Consider the following 23,493-nt stretch of genomic DNA (forward strand, 5'->3'; position numbering starts at 1 on the left):
TGTTACTTGCTTTTAAAAGTTATAGGAAAGGCTGTTCTGACCAGGAACACCAATAAAGATACCATCAGAAGTGTAATCTAAAAAGCCATCAAATTAGCTGCAAGATAGCTACAGATGTAAAGTAAAACAGGTATACCTTGAAAGTGAGAGAAAGACTACTGTCCCCTCCTCCCTAAAACCTGTTCTGACTTCATGTTTGCCTGACATTTCATCTCCTGGCAATTCAGACAGAAAAAAGCCTTGCAGCATACTGACAACTGTGTGCTTTTTTTTATAGACCACCATTCCATCTAAAACATCAATTCCACAATTAACGGGTGGTACAGTGGCACAGTGGTTAGCACTGCTGCCTCACAGCGCCAGAGACACAGGTTCAATTCCCACCTCAGGCGACTGACTGTGTGGAGTTTGCACATTCTCCTCGTGTTTGCATGGGTTTCCTCCGGGTGCTCCAGTTTCCTCCCACAGTCCAAAAATATGCAGGTTAGGTGAATTGGCCATGCTAAATTGCCCATAGTGTTAGGTGCAAGGGTAAATGTAGGGGAATGGGTCTAGGTGGGTTGTGCTGCGGTGGGTCGGTGTGGACTTGTTGGGCCGAAGGGCCTGTTTCCACACCGTAAGTAATCTAATCTAGGAACTAAGAAACTATAGGCCTGCTACAAGAAGGCTATAAATGTTAATTGTGGGGATCTAAGATGGCGGCGATCTGAGAAGATCACACTGCAGAGCTTCGCATCGCAGCAGGAGCAGGACGGTCCTTTAACCTGCCCAACCCAGGTCATCAGGATTTCTTGGAATGTTGGAAAGATTGTGGAGCCCCGAGAAATATTTAGAAATTGACTTACCTGTATTTTCAGCTGTCCAGAAATGCCTAAAAAGGGAGGAGGAGCATCTGAGGCTGGGCCTGCAGCTCAGCCTGCAGCAGCCTCGGAGCCGATTACTCTCCAGGACCTGCTGAACCAGCTCTCGAAATCTCGCGAGATGTTGGGGAAACAGATTGAAGAGAAGCTGGCGCCAGTCTCTCTCATGCTGCAGAAGCATGAGCAGCAGCTGGGAGACCTGGAGAAGAGGACAGATGAGGTGGACCACAGGGTCACAGTGGTGGAAGCTGATGCCAGTTCATTCAAGGATGAGATCCAAGCCCTGAAGACGCAGGTTTGTAATTTGCGTGACCAAGTGGATGATCTTGAAAACAGGGGCAGGAGAAAAAACATTCAGATCATCAGTCTGCCTGAGGGTAAGGAAGATGAGCGGTCTATGGAATTTGTTGAAGATTGGCTTCCGAAATTCCTTGACCTGGAGACTGGCATGAGAGGATTGAAGATAGAGAGGGCTCACTGGGTCGCAGCATGGTTTGGGTCTGGGTCAATGCCCTCGTCCTTTCCTGGTGCGGTTCCATCATTACCGGGATAAGGAGGGAGTCATGGAGGTTTCCAGACTCTAGGGGAAGGATCCAAAGGCCCTAATTTACGAAGTGTCTAAGATCATGTTTTTTCAGGACTTTTCAGCCGCGGTGGTCCAGGAACGAAAATCGTATGATGGTGTCAAGAGAAGACTGAAGGAGCTTGGGATTCAGTACTCCCTGAGATATCCGGCAGTGCTTCGGATCACCTTAGATGGATCCATGCATCTCTTTGACACATCGGAGAAGGCAAGAGACTTTGTGGACAAACTAACCTAACTTAAACAATTGTAGTATGTATAAATATTGTTGCTTTGGTATGCGTTTATCATTCTGAAGCTTTGTTTTTCCCCTTTTTTTTCCTCTACTGATAATAATTTGGTTCAAACTATGTCTGGCGGTGGTTAAGATGTGCATTTTAAATTTCTAAGTTAGGACATACCAAAGGATGGGTGGGGTATTTATTCCCCTTTTTTAATAAAGAATGTTTTTTTATTCATATTGATATTCTATGGGGTGTTTATTCTTTTTAGCTTGTGCTTGCGATGCGGCTGTAGCTGGGAGAAGTGAAGGTGGTTGAGATGGTTAGATGCCTATTAATGGGCAGTTCGGGATGGGTTGTTGCCCCCTCCGGGCAGGGGGTGAGTTCCTCTACTCAGCGCTATTGGCGCTTTATATGTTGGTTTGTTTTCTGTTTTGTGTTGTTTTTTATTTTTAATAATTTTGTATGTTTGTTAAATGTAGTGGTTTTAGTTTATGTAGTTTTTATATTTGATGGACCATGCAACACTAAGGCTCAGCAATTTGTGGTTCGGGTTCCTCCTCTCTGGAATTTAAATGTAATTGCAGAAGATTATGGCTAATGATTTGATTAAATGGTGTACCTAGAATATCAAGGGAAGTCACTCACCAATTAAGTGGAAGAAGATACTCTTGAGTCTTAGAAAGGAGAAGGTGGATATTGCTTTGTTACAGGAGACACATTTGGATGACAAGGAGCATCTGAAATTACAGCAGAATGGCTTTGACCGAGTTTATTTTTCATCATTTAATACCAGAAGTAGGGGAGTGACTATATTGGTTAGGAAAAATCTCTCATTTAAATTGTTGGAATGTGTTAAAGACACATACGGGAGGTTTGTAATTCTTAAAGCCTTGATAAATGGGGAAGAATATGGCATTTTAAATGTTTATTGTCCCCCAGCTCATCCACTTAAATTCTTGGTAGATGCTTTTCCTAAACTGATAAGACTCAAGTCTCGGCAGAGCATTATAGGGGAAGATTTTAACTGCCTCATGGACCCCACAGTAGACAGGTTACCTAAAGGTCCCTCGATACCCTCTGCACAAACTAAACAGTTATTGGGTTTGTGTGGGGAATTAGGGTTGGTGGACGTCTGGAGGTGTCTCCATCCTACAGGTAGGGATTTCACGTTTTTCTCCAATCCGCATAGATGCCACACGAGGATTGATTTTTTTCTGACCCCTGCGGTAACCCTGGATCTGGTGGCATCTGTACAATTGGTAATATTGCCATCTCTGATCATGCTCCAGTGTACCTCATGGTTAAGATTAAGGATGTTACAGTGGATTCAAGGTACTGGCGAATGGACCCCTTTATTCTCATGGACAGTAAGTTTGTGGAGTATTTCTCTAGGGAGTTTCGGGCATTTCTAGACATCAACATAGGCTCGGTTGATAGCTCATCTGTTCTGCGGGAAACTGCCAAAACTTATACCAGGGGGTTAGTTATTTCATAGTCCACCAGTAGGAAGCGGCAGAAGGGTGAGCAGCAACGAGCCCTTGAAGCACGGTTGAAGGCAGCCGAGAAGGCCCATTTTAACAGACCCTCATTGGTCAAACTACAGAAGATTACGGCGCTGCGGTCTACACTAAATTCCGTGCTCACGCAGACTGCAAAGAAGGAGCTGGCTTTTGCAAAGCAAAGGTTATACGAGCATGGTGACCAGCCAGACAAATACTTAGCATGCCTTGCCAGAAAGAGAAGTGCCAACAAACCATTACAGCGATTAGGGAAGGGTCTGGGAACCTAACATGTGATTCTAAAAAGATTAATGTGGCATTCCAGAGATTCTACTCTAAGTTATATCAGTCTGAGGATTGTGAGGAGGGGCAGGCCAAAATGGAATCCTTTTTTAGAGATCTGAAGCTCCCGGGCGTGACTCTCGAACAACAGTCCTTTCTCAATGCCCCATTATCAGAGCAAGGAGTGTAGGAAGCTGTGAGGCAGCTTCAGAGTGGAAAGGTGCCCGGGTCCTGTTGGACTTCCCAGTGAATTCTATAAGGAATTTATAAGTATACTGTCAGGCCCGATGCTGAATATGTTTAATGATTCATACAGTCATGATTGTCTCCCACCATCCCTGAGAGAGGCCAATATTTCACTTATCCTTAAAAAAGGGAAGGATCCGGAAGACTGTGCTTCATACAGGCCCATCTCGCTCTTAAATGTGGACTTTAAGATCCTCTCAAAGGCTCTTGCGTTAAGGCTGGAGACTGTGTTACCCTCTAATATTAAAGAGGATCAGACGGGCTTCATAAAGGGTCGCAGATCCTCCAATAACGTTAGGAGGCTTAACGTAATTCAAGCATGCCAACAGCAGTCAATACAGGGATTGGTGATTTCTTTATATGCAGAGCAGGCATTGGACCAATTGAGTGGCTGTACCTTTTCTATACTCTAAACCAGTTTGGTCTGGGCAAAGTTTTCATAAGATGGGTAAAGGTTCTCTACAGTGCACCTCTCGCGGCGGTCATTACCGACGGGGTACAATCAAGCAATTTTAATATTTCTTGGGGCAGCCGGCAGGGCTGTCCCCTTTCACCATTACTTTTGACGTTGGTGATTGAAACGTTGGCAGAGGCCATTCGTGGGGATCTCAATATATCAGCTCCAGAAGTGGGGTCAAAAGATCTCGCTTTTTGCAGATGATGTTCTAATTTTCTTGACAAATCCAGCAGTCTCAGTGCCTTGCCTGATGCAATGCATTAACGCGTTTGGCGCTTTTTCAGGGTATAAGATTAATTTTGCTAAATCAGAGGCTATGCCTATGGGTGGTCTTACGAAAGAGTTGGCTCTTGAGAGTGACTACAGATTCCCATTTAGGTGGTCACAGAGGGGTTTTGTGTATTTGGGCATATTCATTACTCCAGTTCTGGACTGGCTGTTCAAAGTCAATTTTACTCAATTATTTGAAAAAATTAAACAAGATCTCCAAAGATGGGAGGCACTTCCAGTCTCATGGTTGGGTCGGATAGTGCTTATTAAGATGAATATTCTCCCTCGTTTGCTATACCCTATACGGATGCTCCTCCGATTTTCAAAAAACAAACACTCAGGAGACTGAATGGTTGGTTCAGCTCCTTTATCTGGCACCGTAAATGGCCCCTCATTAAATTAGCCAAACTGTAGTTGCCTCACAGATTGGGGGAGTAGACCTTCCGGACATTAAAAATTACCAATTAAGCTCACTTTTGACCTACGTGAGTGTTTGGGTTTGTGGGGACCCTCTTTCAATATGGTTAGATATCAAAGCCTCCCAGGCAAGGTGCCCCCCTTACCAGTTTGCTGTTTTTGGACAAGGTGAGGACAGTTAGGGAATATTGCCATAACCCAATAGTCATCAATACTGTTAAAGCATGGAAGGCAATTCGGCAGAGGGAAGGTAATATTGGCAAAACATCTTTGTTTACACCTTTAGTGGGTATGCCGGGTTTTCAACCGGGTATGATAGATTCAGGATTTAAATGTTGGGCAGCTAGGGGTATATCTTGCATGGGTGATTTATTTGAGGGAGATGTAGTTAGTACGGAAGTATGAGTTACCTAATAGAGACCTCTTTCATTTTTTTCATGTCAGGGATTTTATTCAAAAAAAGACCATACTTTTGACTGATCCCTACAAATCTGACATAGAAAGAGGGGTACTAAGGGCTAAGAGTACACTCTCTGTCAGTACTCTATATCACCAATTGGGGGGTGCCACCTCAGATGAGGATGTGGGAAAGAGAGCTGGGTGTTGAAGTTTCTTCAGAGGCATGGGAGGATATTTGGGAGAATGCAAGGAAGATATCAATTTGCAATAGGACCCATGCTTTACAGTTGAAGATTCTCCACAGGGTCCACTTAGCCCCAGACTGTTTGTCAAAATTTAAACCAGGGATATCTTCAGCATGTCTCAAGTGCAAGGTCTGCATGGGTACTCTTACCCATTGTCTTTGGTCTTGTGACAGACTTCAAACATATTAGAGCGCTGAGGTGGGTGCAAGCCACAATAAACATATCATATTACTTCAAACTAAAAGTAGATTTGTTACATATGCATTGGATAAGTGAACAAGGAAGATAAAATATATGCATAGTTACAGCTGAAACCTATATCCATGCAAATCGGTTTCACTATAAAATATACAAACTTGGTTTAATAATCTCTATTTGATTTATGAAAGTTAACAAAGAACCTTTTTATGAAAATTCTGGTTTGAATAATTTAATTCCACTCAGAGGACAGATTCATTTAATTTTTTGCACTTATTATGGTGGCTTGTTATATACTCTAATTCAGTGAATGTACCATGATCTGCAGATACTTAAATAAATGAAATTAGACTCAATACTGACAAATTTAAAAATAAACGGCACTATTTAATCTGATGCTTCCTTAACTTTCATGCAGTGTTTGGTTTAAAAGGAGCAGCTACCATACCAAAATAGAGCATTATTTGTCACAGCAACTACATCGTTGCCTAATATCTTCCATTGGAAATGGTTTATTTACCTTGTTATAACTTATTGACTTTCTTTAAATCAGTGAGGAGAAAGTGAGGTCTGCAGATGCTGGAGATCAAAGATGGAAATGTGTTGCTGGAAAAGCGCAGCAGGTCAGGCAGCATCTAGGGAACAGGAGAATCGACGTTTCGGGCATTAGCCCTTCTTCAGGAATGAGGAAAGTTGGTCCAGCAGGCTAAGAAGAAGGGCTAATGCCCGAAACGTCGATTCTCCTGTTCCCTAGATGCTACCTGACCTGCTGCGCTTTTCCAGCAACACATTTCCATCTCTTCTTTAAATCAGTGTCCTTTTGAGATTTATCCTACAAATGTTTTGTTACTGTTTGCACTTCATTCACATCACACATCTTTCTCAACATAGTACATTAATCTGGTGAGATACACATCCAATAAATTTGCATTTGATGTTCTCCCAAATATCAATATATTTGTCTCTTCAGTCCTAATAATTTCTATTCAGAAAGCCAACTGATTGATTTCATAAGCATCCGGTCTTTACTATGCCCACGTTGAAAATATTTCATAATATTTTGATAAAATATCTACAAACATTTGCATTTGGAGAGTACTGATGGCAGACCATATTATCAGCCTAGGTATATTTCAAGGGTACAACACAGTAGCATGTTCAACACAAGGACTTTATTTAAGTTACCAAAAGGGCAGAGTAGGAGATGTTGTTTACTTGGTCTTAACTAAAGCCTTCAACAAGGTTCAGCATGATAGACTAATTAGTAAAGTGAGGTCACATAGGATTCAGGGTGAGCATGCCAATTGAATACATAATTCTGATCCTGGTGGAATACCACTGGTCACAGGCCTCCAGTCTGAAAGGCAACCCTCCACTCGCTAGAGAGTGGTGGTGAGTAGAGGGTTGCTTTTCAGTCTGGAGGCCTGTGACCAACGGTGTACCGCAGGGATCAGAACAGAATAGAATAGAATCCCTACAGCATGGAAACAAGCCATTTGGCCCAACAAGTCTACACCGACCCTCCGTAGAGTATCCCATCCAGACCCATTCCCCTATTACTCTATATTTCCCATGACTAAATGCACCTAGTCTACACATCCATGAACACTATGGGAAATTTAGCACAGCCAATTCACCTAACCTGCGCAACTTTGGATTGTTGGAGGAAACTGAAGCACCTGGAGAAAACCCATGTTGACATGGGGAGAATCTGCAAACTCCACACAGACAATTGCCTGAGGCTGGAATCGAATCTAGGTCCCTGGTGCTGCGAGGCAGCAGTGCTAACCACTGAGCCACTCCACATTTGGGTCCTCTTTTTTTGTCATTTATATAAATGATTTGGATGAAAGTATAGAAGGCATGACTATTAAGTGTGTGGTTGACACCAAAATTGGTGGTAGACAGTGAGGAAGATTTTCTAAGATTACAAAAGGATCTTAATCAAAGGGTCAAAGGGCTGAAAAATGGCAAATAGAGTTCAATCCGGATAAATGCGAGGTATTGCATTTTGGTGCAACAAACGAGGATCGGGCTCATACAATTTATGGTAAGGCCTCAGGTAGTGTTATAGAACAGAGAGACAAAGGGATTCAGGTACATAATTCAGGTACATTGCATATGGACAGGATGGTTAAAAAGGCATTGCTCAGTCCTTTGAGTATAGGAGTTGGAAAGTCATGTTGAGGTATTAAAGGACATTGCTGAGGCCTCTTCTGGAATACTTGTCCAGTTTTGGTCACCCAGTTATAGGAAGGATATTTTCAGATGGAGAGGTTCAGAAGAGATTTACCAGGATGTTGCCGCATATGGAAGGTTAGAGTTACAAAAAAAGGCTAGATAGATGGGACTTCTTTCACTGCTGTGTAGAAAATTGAGATGCAATATATAGAAGTTTATAAAATAATGAGGGGTACAGATAGAGTTAATAGTAGTGTCTTTTCCCTAGGGTGGGGAATTTAAAGACTAAAAGGCACATTTTTAAGGTGAGAGGACAGAGATTTAAAAAGACATGAGGGGCAAGTTATTTACACAGAGGGTGGTTCATGTGCGGAATTAACTTACGGAGAAAGTGGTGGATAGCTGTGCAATTACAACGTTTAAAATACATTTGGATAAGTACGAGTAGGAAAGGTTTGGAGGGATATGGGCCAGGAGCAGGCAGGTGGGACTAGCTTAGTCTGGGATTATGTTCAGCATGGACTGGTTGAACCAAAGGATCTGTTTCCATGCTGTATGACTCTATGATCCTATGTTAACTAGGATGATCCCTGGTATGGAAGGATTGTCTTATGCATAAAAATTAAACAGGTTAGGACTCTACTCACTAGAGTTTATAAGTTTGAGAGGTGTTCTCATTTAGGATTCTTAAAATGGGTAACAGGGTAAATGCTCAAAGGACATTTCCCTTCATGGGAGAATTTAGGATCAGAGGGCATAGTCTTAGAATGAAGGGGTGCCAAGTTAGGACTGAGATGAGGAGGAATTTCTTTTCTCAGAGGGTTGAGTGTCTTTGGGACTCCTTGCTACAGAAAGCTGTGGGGGCAGAGTTCCTGCATATATTTAAGACTAAGATTGATTCTTGATCAGTAGAGGAATCAAAGGTTACAAGGAAAGGGCAGCATAGTGGATGTGAGGGTTATTGGATCAGCCATGAGCCGACTGAATGGTGCAATAGGCTTGAGGAGCCAAAAGGCTTACAGCTGGCTTCATTTCTTATGGTCTTATGTCTACCATGCACATACAGCTGTTTTTATGCATTAGCAATTGCGTTATTCCAGCAAGTCCCACTTTAATCCATTTATTTACACATTTAGCACACATGATCTCTAAAGTGCTTAGTGTCTTGTAATAGTACATATGTGGATTGTTGTATTTGCCTCAAATTTCTACAGATTGGAATGATGTGCTCTTTGATTTAGTTTCTAAGCCTTCTCAGATGATTCTGCTGGTTTATACTGTTATCGTTGACACCTCCTCTTTCCTTTGGGTCCATTAGTGTTATCTGACTAGGTAATCTTTTCATCTTCAGCATCAGGATTCATTTGTGCTCTTGCTGTTGAACCCTCACTCGCTTGCATGTTTATCCATATCAGTCGATGTGATCTGAGAACTACTTTAAGTCTCCTTTGCGATAGCTAGGGTTATTAGTCCAAGCTTTCGACTTGCTTCTGTGGAGATAAATGGTTATCGCATCCTGTCTCATATCTGAAATTCTAGATCTAGATTTGCTCCAGTATTGAACTTACAGGTTAATTTATCCTCTCAGGGTGAGCATGTTTCCATCAAAGAACTTCTAGTTTACCTTCAAGGGTTTCACTTTTCAATCACTGTCTGGTGTAACATTAATTAAAGTTAATTAAATAAGTAGTTATGGCTGGACAGGTGATGTACTGTAGCTGTATGATGTGGGAGCTGGCTGACCCATTGTGAATGGCAGTGACTACATCTGCAGCAATTGTTGGTTGCGGGAAGAATTCTGGATCAGAATTGATGATCTGGAATCTGAGCTTCAAACTCTGCGGCACATCCGGGAAGGGAAGAGTTACCTGGACACTTTGATTCAGGAGGCAGTCACACCTGGTAGATTAAGCAATTCAAATTCAGTTAGTGTTCAGGGACAACTACTTGCCTTTTTGCTCCCCCCTCTTGAATGGTCTTCTGGACCATGATGCCGTGGTCAGCTGGCTCATCCAGGGAAGTGTTCAGGGACAACAGGGTGTGACTGAAAGTGAGGTAGGTAGGGGGATTCTGAGTTCAGGAGTGCAGGAGCCTCAGCCCTAGACCTTGTCCAACAGGTATGAGATTCTTGCTCCCTGTACGGATGAGGGAAAGAGCTGTGGACAGGATGAGCCAGCTGACCACGTCACCATGGTGCAGAAGGCCATTCAAGAGGGGAGAGCAAAAACACAAGTAGTTGGTATAGGGGATTCTATAATTAAGGGGACAGGTAGTATCCTATGCAATCCGGATCGGGAGTCCCGCATGGTGTGTTGTCTGCCCGGTGCCAGAGTGCAGGACATCTCCAATCAGCTTGAAAGGATATTGGAGCGGGAGGGGGAGGATCCAGTCGTTGTGGTCCACATTGGGACTAACAACATAGGCAATGCTAGGGTGGAGGACCTGTTTGGGGATTATCAAGCACTAGGAAGGAAATTGAAGTACAGGTCCTCAAGGGTCACAATCTCCAGATTACTGCCCAAGCCACTTGCCAATTGGCATAGGGATAAGAAAGTTAGGGAAGTAAACACGTGGCTAAGGGATTGGTGTGGGAAAGAGGGATTCCATTTCCTGGGGCATTGGCATCAGTTTTGGAACTGGGGGGATCTGTACTGTTAGGACAGTCTTCATCTGAACCAATTTGAAACCAGTGTTCTAGAGAAAAGGATAAATAGTAGCACCTTGAACTTGACCTTGAACTTGAACTCAGTTGGGGGGGGCGGGGAGTGAAAGTGACAGGGAGTATGGAGTTAAATGGAAAGATAAGCAGCAGGATAGCATGTGTTCAAGTGGGTTTAAGCTTGAGGCAGACTAGGAATGCAGCAAAATGGAAGGATAACTTAGGACATCTTGTGATTTCCAATATCTCTAATAATGATAAGGAAGTTAGCATTAAGGCACTTTACCTAAATGCTCATAGTATTCGTAACAAAGTAGATGAATGCACGGCACAAATCATCATGAATAATTATGATGTGGTAGGCATCACAGAGACGCTGTTGCAGGAGGTTCAGACTGGCAGTTAAACATCCTAGGATTTACAACTTATCGAAAAGTCAGGGAGGTGGGCAGAATGAAATTAAATCTATGGCACTGAATGACATAGGGTCAGATGATGTAGAGTCAGTGTGGGTGGAGTTGAGGAACCACAAAGGCAAAAACACCATAATGGGAGTTACGTACAGACCTCCGAACAGAGGTCAGGACCAGGGGTACAAGATACCAGGAAATAGATAGGGCATGTCAGAAAGGCAAGGTCACAGTGATCATGGGGGACTTCAATATGCAGGTGGACTGGGTGAATAATGTTGCCGGAGGATCCAAAGAAAGGGATTTCATGGAATGCTTACAGGATGGCCTTTCTGAACAGCTTGTGGTGGAGCCCACAAGGGAGCAGGCTATTCCGGACTTAGTGCTATGTAATGAGCCAGACTTTATAAAAGATCTTAAAATAAGGGAACACTTAGTAGGCAGTGATCATAACATGGTAGAGTTCAATCTGCAGTTTGAAAGAGAGGTGACAAAATCGGATGTAATAGCGTTATAGTTAAATAATGGTTTTTATTGGAGAGAGAGAGAGAGAGAGAGAAACTGACGAAAATCAACTGGAAGCAGAGCCGAGTGGGGAAGACAGTAGAGCAACAATGGCAGGAGTTTCTGGGTGTAACTGAGGACACAGTACAGAGGTTCATCCCAAAGAAAAGAAAGATTATCCAGGGGAATTAGGCAGCCATGGCTGACAAAGGAAGTCAGGAAATGTATCAAAGAAAAAGAGAGAGCCAATAAAGTGGCCAAGAGCACTGGGAAATCAGGAGATTGGGAAGGCTACAAAAACAAACAAAGGATAACAAAGAGAGAAATAACAAAGGAGAGGATCAAATATGAAGGTAGGCTAGCCAGTAACATTAGAAATTATAGTAAAAGGTTTTTTTTCAATACATAAGAAACAAATGAGAGGCAAAAGTAGACATTGGGCTGCTCCAAATTGATGCTGGAAGGCTAGTGATGGGAGATAAGGAAATCGCTGAAGAACTTAATAAGACCGCATCAGTCCTCACAGTGGAAGACATAAGTAATGTCCCAGCAATTAAGGAGAGTCAGGGGCAGAGTTGAGTAGGTATTACAAAAGAGAAAGTGCTAGAAAAGCTAAAAGGTCTAAAAATTGATAAATCTCCTGGCCCGGATGGGCTACATCCTGGGGTTCTGAGGGAGGTGGCTGAGGAAATAGTGGAGGCATTGGTTGTGATCTTTCAAAAGTCACTGAAGTCAGGGAAAGTTCCAGATGATTGGAAAATCGGTGTTGTAACCCCTTGTCAAAAAAAGAATCAAGACAAAAGATGGAAAATCATAGGCCTCGTAACCTAACTTCAGTTGTTGGCAAAATTCTAGAATCCATCGTTAAGGATGAGATTTCTAAATTCTTGAAAGTGCAGGCACAGATTAGAACAAGTCAGCATGGCTTTAGCAAGGGGAGGCCTGACAAACCTGTTAGAATTCTTTTAAGAGGTAACAAGTGGGTTAGACTAGGGAAACCCAATAGATCTATTTTATCTAGACTTCCAAAAGGCCTTTGATAAGGTGCTTCACAGGAGGCTGCTGAGTAAGGTGAGGGCCCATGGTGTTGGAGGTGAGCATGGATTGAGGATTGGCTGTCTGACAGAAGGCAGAGAGTTGGGATAAAAGGTTCTTTCTCGGAATGGCAGCCGGTGACGAGTGGTCTCCTGAAGGATTCAGTGTTGGGGCCGCAGCTGTTCACTTTATATATTAATGATCTGGATGAAGGGACTGGGGGCATTCTAGCGAAGTTTGCTGATGATACAAAGTTAGGTGGACAGGCAGGTAGTACTGAGGAGGTGGGGAGGCTGCAGAAAGGTTTAGACCGTTTAGGAGTGCGGTCCAGGAAATGATTGATGAAATTCAATGTGAGCAAATGGAGGTCTTGCACTTTGGAAAAAAGAATACAGGCATGGACTATTTTCTAAATGGTGAGAAAAGTACAAAGGGATCTCGGAGTGCTAGTCCAGGAATCTCTAAAAGTTAACTTGCAGGTTGAATCTGCAATTAAGAAAGCGAATGTAATATTGTTATTTATCTCAAGAGGGTTGGAATTTAAAAGCAGCAATGTGCTTTTGAGACTTTATAAAGCTCTACTTAGGCCCCATTTAGATTAGTGTGTCCAATTTTGGGCCCCATATCTTAGGAAGGACATACTGGCACTGGAGCATGTCCAGCGGAGATTCACACAGATAATCCCTGGAATGGTAGGCCAAACATACGATGAACGGCTGAGGATCCTGGGATTGTATTCATTAGAGTTTAGAAAATTGAGGGTATATCTAATAGAAACTTATGAGGTAATGCTTGGCTTAGAAAGGGTGGACGCTGGGAAGTTGTTTCCATCAGGCGGGGAGCCTAGGATCCATGAGCACAGCCTTAGAATTGGAGGGGATCAATTTAGAATGGAAATGAGGAGACATTTCTTCAGCCAGAGAGCGATGGGCCAGTTGAATACATTGCCACGAAGTGCAGTGGAGGCCGGGAGGTCAAGTGTCTTCAAGGCAGAGATTGATTAATACTTAATCTCGCAAGGAGTTAAGGGCTATGGAGAGAGTGCAGGTAAATGGCAAGAACAGGAAGACAGATTACTATCTAAATGAAATCAATTTAGGTAAAGGGGCAGTACAAAGAGATCTGGGTGTTCTTGTACACAAATCAATGAAGGTAAGCATGCAGGTACAGCAGGTAGTGAAGAAGGCTAATAGCATGCTGGCCTTCATAACAAGAGGGATTGAGTATAGAAGCAAAGAGGTTCTTCTGCAGCTGTACAGGGCCCTGCTGAGACCACACCTGGAGTACTGTGTGCAGTTCTGGTCTCCAAATTTGAGGAAAGACATTCTGGCTATTGAGGGAGTGCAGCGTAGGTTCACGAGGTCAATTCCTAGAATGGCGGAACCACCTTACGCTGAAAGACTGGAGCGACTGGGCTTGTATATCCTTGAGTTTAGAAGACTGAGAGGGGATCTGATTGAGACATATAAGATTATTAAAGGATTGGACAATCTGGAGGCAGGAAACATGTTTCCGCTGATGGGTGAGTGCCGAACCAGAGGACACAGCTTAAAAATACGGGGTAGACCATTTAGGACAGAGACGAGGAGAAACTTCTTTACCCAGAGAGTGGTGGCTGTGCGGAATGCTCTGCCCCAGAGGGCAGTGCAGGCCCAGTCTCTGGATTCATTTAAGAAAGAGTTAGATAGAGCTCTCAAGGATAGCGGAATCAAGGGTTATGGAGATAAGGCAGGAACAGGATACTGATTAAGGATGATCAGCCATGATCATGTTGAATGGTGGTGTAGGGCAGAATGGCCTACTCCTGCACCTATTGTCTATTGTCTATTGAAATGCTCATCAGCCATGATTAATGGCAGAGTGGACTCGATGGGCCGAATAGCCTTACTTCCACTCTTATGTCTTATGGTCTAACATTACACACATACGTAGAATTCATAATATTGTGAAAAACACCAATGTCTATCTGGCACTGCATATTCATTTGTACTGTTGTCTTCATTGCAATAGTTATTAGTTATTGTCCTCCTTTAGATTTAATGTTCACAGCCCAGTGTAAGGTATAGATTGAATCATCCAAGTTTCTCTCTAGTAACCCAGAATTGAGTCATTCAAATCACTGCCTGACATCTTTGTAACAATTGCTTTTAAAGACATATTTATCGCCTTCCTTGCTAAACCCTTTCGTAGAGTCAGAGTCATACAGCATGGAAGCAGACCCTTTGGTCCAACCAGTCCATGCCGAACATGACCTCGAACTAAATTAGTCTCACCTACCTGCTCCTGGCCCATATCCCTCCAAACCATCCCAATCATGTACTTATCCAAATGTCTTTTAAACATTGTAATTGTACCCATATCCGACACTTCCTCAGGAAGTTCATTGCACATGCAAACCACCCTCTGGGCAAATAATTTGCTCCTCATGTCTTTAAAACTCTCTCCTCTCACCTTAAAAATATGCTCCCTGGTCTTGAAACCACCCATCCTAGGGAAAAGACAACTACCATTAACTCTATGTGTAACCCTCGTTATTTTATAAACTTCTATATGCAAAAATGGTTTCGCTTCTTGAAGTTAAAACATTTTTTTTTCCCACTCTGGGTATACTTTCTTTTGTCTTACGTGATAATCTCTGCAACATTTCCAACTTGTCCTTTTAGCATGATTTTTCTGTTGGCTGTTCTGTGGCTATTTCTTGTTTTTCTCGACACAATTGCATGTGTAAGGTGTAGACTGATTTTATGATAGTGGGCAGGTGTGGGTTGCTTATCAACAATGTGCATAAGTCTTGGCTGTTTCCCCACATTCACCTGTTGACAAACTCAACTGTTCTTGGTCTATATGCTGTAGCTGTTATTTACAAGTTCAGAGCTTCTGCACATGTTTATGAGTTCTTCAAGAGTCAGATTCACTTCCCTTAACAGTTGCACGGTCATGACGGTTCTCTTATGCCTAAAATGAATCTAACTTTACACAGCTCATCTTTTATTTGCACAAATTCACAGGTTTCTGTACTTGCGTTTATAATGTTAAGCACTGATCAATGAACTCTTTTTCACTTTACTCCTGAATATTGAGTTCTGCCATTCACTTCTGCCATGTGCTCTTCTACTCTTCAGAGAGATTTAGGATGGATTGTATTTTGAAACAGTCTCTTCTTGACAGTGATAAAACTATAGCAACTTGTACTTTGCCTGGTTTGTTCAACAAATCTGTCAGCAATTGTATAATGCTGCCATTGCTGATGGAAGAATTCCCAGTTCTGTTTCATATCCTAGTCATCTGGGGAGGGGTTGGTTAGAGAAAAGTCGAAGCCATTTTCTCTTGAGAAGTTTTTTCAGTGTAATATTTGATTTTCTTTAACTTTTTCAGTGGCAGCTCATAGCTCTGCAGCTGTACTTTTTAATTTCAATTCTGGTCACTCACCTCAATGCCACCTCTGACACCACGTTTCAAGTGTACCACACAACAGTATGTTCAACGCGAGGACTTTATTGAAGTGAAGCTAAAATGCATGCCTACGGTGTGTGTGCCTTATAGTAGGGGTCACATGACTACAGCAAACTAGGAAGGACATGATTGCAGTTCAATCCAAAGAAAATCCTGCTGTCCACTGAGAGGTCAATATATTACTGCTATCTCTATGATACAGCCACAGCTATATGTTACAGCTATAAGTTACTATGTACAAATTACAATCTTACTGTATTGTGTCAATTATTAAATAGCTTATCATATATTTCACTGAGCATCGTTGTTCAGTAGATATTTTAGAATGGTGAAAGCCAACAAAGCATATTGCATTTGATACAGAATAATGTTGGATTTCTAACTAAAATGGTTACATCGTTGGTTAGACTCTCATTTTTTAATGTCCCAGATTTTCTTATTATCGATTCTTGGCATACATCATTCAGTTCAACTTAGCATTTTGTCAGTAGCGGAAGGGAACTCTGAGCTCCAGGCATACTATTGCTGTCATTTCTGCTCTGTATCAATCTAGAAATATCAGCTTGTGATATTGTGAAGCAGCCAAATCTGCTTTTCATAGATCCATGTGAAATAATCAGATATGGAATAGTATTATCTCTACTAATTCAACAGCATGTTGACAAAACATAGCCTTCAGCAACTGCCAGGAAGCTATGGACTCCAGCTGAAAAAACCATCTGATTAACTGGCATTCCACCACCCATATTACAACATTCACTTCAGAAAATTCCATCTTGTTTGTCATGTATTAAATTACTGCTCTAAATTTATTAAGAAGTCACTTTCTTTTCTAATGCTGGCTGTGTCTTAAGCACTTAAGGCCCCAAGCTCTCAAATTCCCTGCTTAAACCTCTAGGCATCTAATTTTCTCCTGAAAGACACTCCTTCAAACTCACCTGTTGGCAAAGTTTCTGGTCATCTGCTGGCTACATCCTCTCATGTAGTTTGGGCTAGAATTGTATTAAATACAGTACCTGCCATGAAACGCCTTGGAAGGTTTCACTGCAACCAAGATGTTACATAAATGGAAGTTGTTGCAGTTTATCTTTTAGAAAACTCTATTATTTTATTCTGTGACACGCTTTCTGGAATTTTCCGGTGATCAAGTCTATATTGAGTCTCGAATAGAATACTAAATACAAAAGCACTACATACACTAAAACAGAAGCTACAATCACAAAGGCATTATCCAGTCAGACACCACTGAAATCAGTCTCAAAACCTTCAGAGCTTATACTAATGAAATGGCATCCAGGTTTATCCTCAGTGAAATATTATCTATAAAAACTACTGAGAATGCAATTTCCTGCTCTATCCTTGAACAATCCCAAGAAAAGTAGTATGCACTTGTTTCAGAGGGCTGATTAACTATAATGAATATCTTCAGACACAGAGGCAGTGTCCTGTCACACACTTGGATGAGGAAGTTAAGAATTTATGAAGAAAGAAAGATTTATACTTTTAAACCTATTATCAAAGTATAAGAGAGTAAAACCATGTCAAAGCTTAACAATATATAGCTCTCTGAAAAATGTAAATATTAATAAGTTATTATTTGAAATAAGTGGAACAGATAATGTGTAGAACAATATTACTTAATTATGGGTTTAATGGTGCAACAATTTCAGAGCAATATAACCCAACCATCTTTATTACTGGATGCTGAGTGCATTTCTATGTATAAATTGCACCACTTCCTCTTAAAATGTTAGAGACACATCAAAAGGGTATTTGAATTACTGCTGAAGGAATGCCACGGAGGACTATAACACTGGTTCAAGTTAAAGGTCATGAGGTCAGTTCAGTTTCTGTGTGGAAAATGCTTGTACATAAAACATCTTATCCAAAAGGAAAAGGTAATGTATACAGGAAGGCTTCATGGAAATAGGGGGCATACAAAAGAGGAGTAATATAAATCATACATACAGTCAAGATAAGTATTGGACCTAAAGTAGGGGTTCGTAATTACATGAGTTCAGATGTGCTCATGACAGTATATCCATGGTTTGACTCAATTTCAGCCTTGCCTAACTGAAGAGCTGCACCAATTCAAATTTGATCAAATTCACAGTAGGAATTTGATTTTGTAGATTAATGGGGAATAAGGTCCTTTGCTTCAGAGTGTATACTGGGAGATTCACAGCTTGAGTGGAGCTCCTCAAGTTGGCTGTGAAAGCTAAAAATTACTAGTCTCCTTATCAGAGGGTCACGTATTCAAATCTTAATCTACATGTGAATCATTCGAAAAGTATAATCATCAGACTCAAATATCATAATGCAAATTGGATAATTTAAGTTTTTTTTAAAGTGTCAGATTTCTTCTTCAGTATTGCCCACTTCTAGGTTTGTATCATCAAAATGGTACATTTGATTAGGTGTCCTTCTTTGCATCTGATGTGGAGGAGCCGGTGTTGGACTGAGGTAGACAAAGTTAAAAATCACACAACACCAGGTTATAGCCCAATAGGTTTATTTGGAAGCACTAGCTTTCAGAGTGCTGCTCCTTCATCAGGTGGTTGTGCAGTATCAGATCGTGAGACACAGAATTTATAGCAAAAGCTTTCAGTATGCTGCAACTGAAATGATAAATTGAAAAAGATCTGGATTATTTGTTAAGTCTCTCACCTTTTAAAATGACCCACATTGGTTTCAGTTTTTTCATATTTAAATCGCAGAACTCTTTTTCAAGTTACATTCTCAAGTGAACTTTAACAATAGGTGACATGTCAGCTCAGATAATGCATTGAAGATGTGAGGTTAAAGTCTGTCTGTCTGTGTCCCAATGTTCAGACTGATTCTATTTTAAAAAAAAGGGATTTACAGAAACTTACATGGATTCATGCAGTTTTTGAGCGAGAGAGAGAGAGAGAGCGAGAGAGTAATGCAATGGGGTCACCTGTAGTGTGACATGAACCAGGTCCGGTTGAGGCCATCCCCATGGGTACTAAATTTGGCTATCACCCTCGGCTCAACCATTTTGCGTTGTTGCCTGCCCAAAGTCCACCTTGGAAGACGGTCACCTGAAGGTTCAAGGTCGAATGTCCCAGACCGCTGAAGTGTTCTCCGATTGGGAGGGAACACTCCTGGCTGGTGATTATTGTTCAGTGTCCATTCATCCGTTGCAGCTCTTGTCTGTCTCCTGAAGAGGTAATTACGATTTCTCGCTGTGTTACGCTAGAACTGGCAGTTGATGAGTTGAGCGTCGTACCTCATTCTTATGAGGGCATCCTTGAGAGCTTCCAAGTACCCGTCACATTCCTCCTCATCTGAACAGATCCTTGTATGCGGAGGGCTTGTCCATAGAGGATGGCTGTTTTAACATGTTTCGGGTGGAAGCTGGAGAGGTGTAGCATTGTGACATTATCTGTGTGTTTGCAGTATAGTGAGGTGCTAAGGTGCCCATCCTTGATGGAGATGTATGTGTCCAAAATGAGACAGACACTAAAGAGTCGTCCATGGTGAGTTTGATGGTGGAATGAAATTCGCTAATATCACTGTGTAGTTGTTTCATTGAATCCTCGCCTTGGGTCCAGAGGAGGAAAATGTCATCAATATATCTGATGTATAGTGTTGATTGGAGGTACTGCATAGAAAAGAAGTCTTGGTTGAACCTGTGCATGAAAATGTTGGCATATTAGTGTGCAAATTTGGTCCCCATGGCTGTTCCACGTGTCTGGCTGAAGAACTGGTTGTCAAACGTGAAAATGTTGTGGTCGAGGATAAACAGGATGAGTTGTAGGACGGTGTACCGAGATTAGCAGTTGTTGGTTTGCATCTGGTATTGTATAATGTAGTATCGACTTCACATTGTTCACATTCACATACTACATTCTCCTCTTTTCAAACTTATAAATTCCATAGTGTCTTTATAAAATTTTTAAAAATTATTTCTTAAGCATGATTGATACTTTTTCTAGATCTTCATGTGAGGAAACCAAACATGAACAGAGCTATCACTATGAGGCAGAGCCAACGTTTTAGACCATAAGGTACAGGAGCAGAAAGAGGCCATCCAACCCATGCTCCACCATTCAATCACGGCTGATACATTTCTCAAACCCATTTGTACAGTAATAGAAATTTCACCTGTGATGCTGTGTAATTGAAGGTCACATCAAACATGTACGATTTCTCTCGAGACCGGTTGGCTCGCAGAATGTCGTCAGGGTCCTCCATTGGATCCATTAGCACCACCATCTGTAAAGGAGCCATAATATATAGTATTAGAAGTGAACTCAGGACGCTTTTGTCAAAGAATTCATCAGAAATTTCAACCAACAGTGTTAAGTACACTTTCAAACGTATGCTGTAGTAATTGGAAGAAATTTACAGGATATTGAGATAATACGACGTTAAACCTTCAGTACAAGAACCATGTTGTGAGAGGAATTTTGCCTTTACCTGGGTGGCCCAGTGGCTCACAGTGCTAGGGTCGCAGGCTCGATTCCACCCTTGGGTGACTATGTGTAAAGTTTACATTTCTCCCCACTTTTGCATGGGTTTCTGCCACGTGTTCTGGTTTCCTTCCAAAGTTGTGCAAGTTAGGTGGATTGGCCTTGGTTAATTTAGGGTTAGGTGGAAAAGGTGGGATGCACTATGAAGGGTTGGTACAGACTCAATGGGCCAAATGGGCTATATCTGCACGTTAGGGATTCAAAGAACCCTTGAATATAAAGGTTTTACAACTGATCAATAAAGAATCATTGATAGGGGTGGGGAGGGAAATATATCCTTGGTGGTAGGGTCTGTTTGGAGGTGGCGGAAATGATGACGGATGATACGATGTATATGGAGGTTGGTGGGGTGGTAGGTGAGGACCAGTGGGGTTCTGTCCTCCAAACAGACCCCACCACCAAGGATATAACTCCCCCTCCCACTCCGCCAAGGACATGCAGATCCTTGGCCTCTTCCATCGCCAGACCATGGCAACACGACACCTGGAAGAAGAGCGCCTCATCTTCCGCCTAGGAACCCTCCAACCACAAGGGATGAATGCAGATTTCTCCAGCTTTCTCATTTCCCCTCCCACCACCTTTTCTCAGACTCAGCACCGCCTTCTTGACCTGCAATCTTCTTCCTGACCTCTCCGCCCCCACCCCCTCTCCGGCCTATCACCCTCACCTTAACTTCCTTCCACCTATCGCATTCCCAACGCCTCTCCCCCAAGTCCCTCCTTTTATCTTAGCCTGCTTGGCACACCCTCCTCATTCCTGAAGAAGGGCTTATGCCCGAAACGTCGATTCTCCTGTTCCTTTGATGCTGCCTGATCTGTTGCGCTTTTCCATCAACACATTTTTAAGCTCTGATCTCCAGCATCTGCAGTCCTCACTTTCTCCCAGTTTCTGAGTTGCCATGTCATCCTTTCAAGATGACTTGGGGGGTGGGGGGTGGTGAGGAGACTCAATTCTTCTCTCTGCATGTCAGGATTTGGACTTATGTCTTTGTTCCAGCAATGCCTATTGTTGAGAGGTCATAGAGTCATAGAGATGTACAGCACGGAATCAGACCATTCGGTCCAACTCGTCCATGCTGACCAGGTAGTCCAACCCAATCTAGTCCCACTTGCCAGCACCCGGCCCATATCCCTCTAAACCCTTCCTATTTATATACCCATCCAGATGCCTTTTAAATGTTGCAATTATACCAGCCTCAACCACTTCTTCTGGCAGCTCATTCCATATACACACCACCCTCTGCATGAAAAAGCTGCCCTTTAGGTCTCTTTTATATCTTTTCCCTCTTACCCTAAACCTATGCCCTCTAGTTCTGGACTCCCCCATCAAGGGGAAGACACTCTGTCTCTTTATCCTATCAATGCCCCTTCTGATTTTATAAACCTCTATAAGGTTACCCCTCAGCCTCCAATGCTCCAGAAAAAACAGCCCCAGCCTGCTCAACCTCTTCCTATAGCTCATATCCTCCAACCCTGGCAACATCCTTGTAAATCTTTTCTGATCCCTTTCATGTTTCACAACTTCTTGTCAGGTGTGAGAGTTTAAAGAAAGTTTAAGGGTTACTCCGGATTATATCTGCCGTAAATGCTGTTGGATGCAAATCTTATCAGATCGAATGGATCGGTTGGAGAGACAGATAGAAGCAATGAGGAATTTGCAGCAGGAACAGTACGTGATGGATGGCAGTTATAGGAAGGGAGGAAAGTCTCAGGTACAGTCACATAGATGGGCGAACTCCAGGAAGGGTGAGAAAGGTCGGCATCTAGGGCAGGAGTCTTTTGTGGATATACCCATTTCAAACGGTGGCACAGTAGTTAGCACTGCTGCCTCACAGCGCAGAGACCCGGGTTCAGTTCCCGCCTCAGGCGACTGATTGTGTGGAGTTTGCACATTCTCCCTGTGTCTGCGTGGGTTTCCTCCAGGTGCTCTGGTTTCCTCCTATAGTCCAAAAATGTGCATGTTAGGTGAATTGGCCATGCTAAATTGCCCGTAGTGTTAGGTGAAGGGGTAAATGTAGGGGAATGGGTCTCGGTGGGTTGCGCTTCGGCAGGTCAGTGTGGACGTTTTGGGCCGAAGGGCCTGTTTCCACACTGTAAGTAATCTAAATCTAAATCTAAAACAGGTATGCTGTTTTGGAAAATGTAGGGGGTGATGGATTCTCAGGGGAACGTAGCACAAACAGCCAAGTTTCTGGTATTGAGACTGGCTCTAATGCAACGAGGGGTACGTTGGCTTCCAAGAGATCAATTGTGTTAGAGGATTCTGTAGTCAGAGGTACAGACAGATGTTTCTGTGGCCAGCAGAGAAAAAGCAGAATGGTGTGTTGTTTCCCTGGTGCTAGGATCAAGGATGTCTCAGAGAGGGTGCAGAATGTTCTCACGGGGAGGAGGGGCCAGCAAGAGGTCATTGTCCACATTGGAACCAACGACATTGGAAGGGAAAAGGTTGAGAATCTGAAGGGAGATTACAGAGTTAGGCAGAAATTTAAAAAGGAGGTCCTCAAGGGTAGTAATATCTGGATTACTCCCAGTGCTACGAGCTAGTGAGGCAGGAATAGGAGGATAGAGCAGATGAATGCATGGCTGAGGAGCTGGTGTATGGGAGAAGGATTCACATTTTTGGATCATTGGAATCTCTTTTGGGGTAGAAGTGACCTGTACAAGAAGGACAGATTGCACCTAAATTGGAAGGGGACTAATATACTGGCAGGGAAATTTGCTAGAACTGCTTGGGGGTTTTAAACTAGTAAGGTGGGGGGGGGGGGGGGGGGGGTGGGGGGGGGGTGGGACCCAGGGAGATAGTGAGGAAAGAGATTGATTTGAGACGGGTACAGCTGAGAACAGAAGTGAGTTCAAACAGTCAGGGACAAGGTAGGACTAATAAATTAAACTATTTATTTCAAAGCAAGGGGCCTAACAGGAAAGGCAGATGAACTCAGGGCATGGTTAGGAACATGGGATTGGGATATCATAGCAATTACAGAAACATGGCTCAGGGATGGGCAGGACTAGCAGCTTAATGTTCCAGGATACAAATGCTACAGGAAGAATAGAAAGGGAGGCAAGAGAGGAGGGG

General features: G+C 42.7%; 1 protein-coding gene across 4 annotated transcripts in view; it reads right to left on the reverse strand.

Annotated features, from left to right (window-relative positions):
* The window catches only part of kif19 (kinesin family member 19), a 238,258-nt gene that overhangs the window by 104,973 nt on the left and 109,792 nt on the right, over positions 1-23,493 (reverse strand). For all 4 annotated transcript variants that reach the window (XM_088000607.1, XM_043714731.2, XM_043714728.2 and 1 more), the window contains exon 3: positions 20,051-20,161. In XM_088000607.1, coding sequence (XP_087856733.1) covers positions 20,051-20,161 — 111 coding nt within the window. The remainder of the gene's footprint in view (positions 1-20,050; positions 20,162-23,493) is intronic.

This window comes from Chiloscyllium plagiosum, unplaced genomic scaffold, assembly GCF_037043375.1.
Source record: "Chiloscyllium plagiosum isolate Xiang-an unplaced genomic scaffold, Cpla_swu_hap1 HiC_scaffold_25, whole genome shotgun sequence".
NCBI classification, from domain to species: Eukaryota; Metazoa; Chordata; class Chondrichthyes; order Orectolobiformes; family Hemiscylliidae; genus Chiloscyllium; species Chiloscyllium plagiosum.